Consider the following 3,632-nt stretch of genomic DNA (forward strand, 5'->3'; position numbering starts at 1 on the left):
TTTACTCCTTTCCTGGCCTGTGCTCTTGTCTATGAGTGACCACAAGCACTCTTTTCTGTCTTGGAACTGTGAGGAGGATTTCCTTTCCACAGCCACTACAAGCTCCACCCTGCCAGTGCTCCTCCTTGCCCCAGGACTGCCACCCAGAATTGTGACCCAGGCAGAGGCAAAGCAAGAGAATCCTCCACCAGCAAACAGATCCCTGCAATCCCCCACTGATCAGCCATTCAATTGCCCCTCAGTCTGGGCCAGAAGCTCAGAAGGCAGCCACTGCTCTGGGGCTAAGTTTGGGGACTGGAGCTGAGACCACCACACTTCTCTCTCTCACTGCAGACACAGACTTTTCCTACTGACCTTCAAAGTTGTCTTTGGCAGTCATGGGTTGAGAAGTCTGGAAACCATCACAGCTGCCCAAGATTAAGTCCTCTGAAGCCTGCTCCAGGTTTGCTGAGGCCTGTGCACCCTCGCCAAACTGTACTCCTCTCCCTGCCCAGCGCCACATACCTTTCTGATCAACCATCCAGGTTGTCTTGAGCTGGAAATATGTTTCACTCTGTCTTTTTGTGGGTTCTGCTGCTTTAGAATTTGTTTAGAGCAATTTTTTATAGGTATTTGGAGGGATTTGGAGGAGAGCTCAAGCAAAGCACTGCTTTTACTCCACCATCTTGGCTCCACTCCCTGAAGAACTGATATTCTTAAAGCTCAACTCCAACCTTGTCATTCTCTTACTCAAAAAGCTTCAGTGACTTACCACTTTCTCTAGGATAAAATGCAAACTCCTCTGACATTTCAAGCTCTTCCCAATGTGTCTTCAGTCAACATTTCCAAAACTCATTCCCATTATAGACCTTATGGCCTTCCAGCCATGCTAGTCCTTTTGCTGGACACCCAAAATTCCATTATTATTCTGTCTCCATGGCTTTCTGCACAGAGTATCCCCCATGCCTGTAAAGCCCACCCTAATCAACTCTACCCTTTAGAGTGTTTCTTCAAGGTTCAGCTCAAATGTCTTTCCCCACATGAGGCTTACAGAGGTCTTTCCAGTTCATAGTCACCTGCCCTACTTTAGATACAGCTTGTATTTACCTATCTGTGACAACGACTTTTATGACCAGTAGAATATTAACTACTTGAGAGAAGGAACTATTGCATTTTTAAAAGGATGACATTCTCATTACCTAATGTATAGTAGATGCTAAATAAATACTAGTTTGATTATAGGAAAAATAATCTCCTTGATATAGGAATCTTGGACTGGTGGAATTATAAGGTCTCAGTGTCCTCAAATGTCCAATTAGATAATGGCTACATAATTTCTGGGATCCCTTCTGGTTCTGTTCTTGTGACTTTATATGCCCAGCTACACTTTTTGGAATAAGGATCTCCCAAGGATTCTCTGGAAGGCCCCAAGAATCTCCTTATTTCTCAGGCTATAAATGATGGGGTTAAGCATAGGGGTGAGAATAGTGCAGATGACAGACAGGTTTTTATCCTCTTCTGGAGAACATAGAGATGGAGGCCTTAGATATGTATACATAAATGGGACACAATAGAATGTCACCACAGTAAGGTGGGTGGAACAAGTGGTGAAAGCTTTCTTCCTCCCCTGTGTTGAGCGCATGAGGTGAACAGCATAGAGAACCTGACTATAGGAAGCCATGATGCCAAGGAAAGGGACAAAAAGAAACAGGTTGGTGCTGAAGAACACTGTGTACTCATAGGCCCAGGTATCCATGCAGGCCAAAGGCACCATGGCTGGGATATCACAAAAGAAATGATTAATGATTCTGGACTTGCAATAGGGCATGGAGAGCACATAGACTGTATGGCAAATGGAATTGATGGATGAAGTGACCCAAGACCCAGCAATCATCAGCAAGCACATTCTCTTGTTCATGAGAATGGGATAATGGAGGGGGTGACAAATGACCACATAACGGTCAATGGCCATAGATGCCAGGAGAAACCATTCACCACCAGTTATGAGTAAAAAACAGAAACTTTGAAATCCACAAGCCACCAAAGAAATGGAATTGTCCCCAGACAGGAAGTTGACAGCCATCTTGGGAACTGTACTGCAAATGTACATGAGGTCCATGAGAGAGAGCTGACTGAGCAGGAAGTACATGGGGGTGTGGAGGTGGTGATCCATCCAGATGAGGAGAATCATGGTTGAGTTACCCAAGAAAGCGATTAGGAAGATGAGGATGACCAGGAGGAAGAGGAGCAGGCCAATTTTTGTTGGGGGAAACAGCCCCAGTAAGAAGAAACCAGATGTTGTTTGATTCCATCCCTCCATAGGAGGATGTTTCTGGAATGGTTTTCCTGTAGGATAAAATGAGGGAATGGAAAGAAACTGCTGTGGAGTCAAGCTCCCTTTGGTTTTCCTAGAATCTCCCTATTCACGTACATCAGCAATAATTGTATAGTCTCATGCTTTTATTTTCAGCAGCTAGGATGTATATTGGATAAGAACACTGGACTTGAAGGCAGGAAGATCTCACTTCAAATTTGGCCTCAGACATTTGCTAGCTGTGTGACTCTGGGAAAGTCAGCCTCTTTGTACCTCAGTTTCCTCACCTGTAAAGTGGACAGAAGAATAACACGTATTCCATAAGATTAGTTCTGAGATAACATATGTACAGTGCTTTGATAACCTTAAAATGCTATGTAAATGTATATGGTTGTTGTTACTGTTATTATTATAGCAGCAGGCTTGCATAGTGGAGAAAATCCTGGGCCTGAGGTTAGGAGATCTGAGTTTAAATGTGGCCTCAGACACTGACAAACTCTGTGGCCTTGGGAAAGTCACTTAATTTTGTTGGCCTCAGTTTCCCCACCTGTAAAATGAGCTCGAGAAGGAAATGGCAAGCCACTGTAGTATCTTTGCCAAGGAAACCCTAAATGGCATTACATAGAGTTGGACATGACTAAAACAACTAAGCAACAATTAGTATTAATCTCAGCTTATTCCTTACTCTAAATAATTGTTATTAGTGTCAATAAGAGAATAGAGATGGGACTTGACATCATCATTACATATGTATGATGTCATGCACAAGAGAAAATTGTCATGAAGATTCAACAGTTAACTGTGGATTATAGCTACAGCAAAAGCTGCCCCTTTGTACACTTTCATTCCCAGAGGTCAAGGGTATCTAAATAGGAAACCACAGGGACTGGACTTCGAGGTATTCTGGTAACAGCAATGATGCTTCTTCAGTTAAAAAAGAGTGGTGTTATAGAACCCTTGTGAGTCACAGAACTCTGAGTTTGTAAGTCCCTGGTCATCTGGCCTCATCTGATCTTTCCAATGTTGGACGTCACAGAGCTCTGAGATGCCAAGATACATGACTTGGTGAAAGGGGCACTGGACTGAGAGATTTGGATTTTGCAGCCCCTTTAAAAGTAAGAAATAGCACAGCTTGATCTACTTCTAGAACATCAGGAGGCACCATGACTTAGTGTAATGACACTGGTCTGTGCTTCAAGAGGACCGGGGATCTGGTTGCTGCTTTGTAACTAACAAGCTGTGATGGGGGCAGATCCCTTTAGGTCTCCAGGAGCCATCTTGGAAATCTATAAGGAGGAAATTGCATTCTATGGCACCTGCACAATGAGTATTAGCTTAA

The 3,632-nt window shown here is 43.6% G+C and overlaps 1 protein-coding gene across 1 annotated transcript; it reads right to left on the minus strand.

Annotated features, from left to right (window-relative positions):
• Positions 1-1,360: 1,360 nt before the first annotated feature.
• Positions 1,361-2,299, minus strand: LOC114042464 (olfactory receptor 2L3-like). Its single transcript, XM_027861152.1, has one exon. It carries the CDS (start codon positions 2,297-2,299, stop codon positions 1,361-1,363), a length of 939 nt encoding a protein of 312 aa, XP_027716953.1.
• Positions 2,300-3,632: the final 1,333 nt, after the last annotated feature.

The sequence above is a fragment of the Vombatus ursinus genome, unplaced genomic scaffold, assembly GCF_900497805.2.
Source record: "Vombatus ursinus unplaced genomic scaffold, bare-nosed wombat genome assembly UNPS02014460.1, whole genome shotgun sequence".
NCBI classification, from domain to species: Eukaryota; Metazoa; Chordata; class Mammalia; order Diprotodontia; family Vombatidae; genus Vombatus; species Vombatus ursinus.

Coding starts and splice junctions, on each gene's coding strand:
- LOC114042464 (XM_027861152.1), bottom strand. CDS start 2,299: ATGGAGGGATGGAATCAAACAACATCTGGTTTCTTCTTACTGGGGCTG.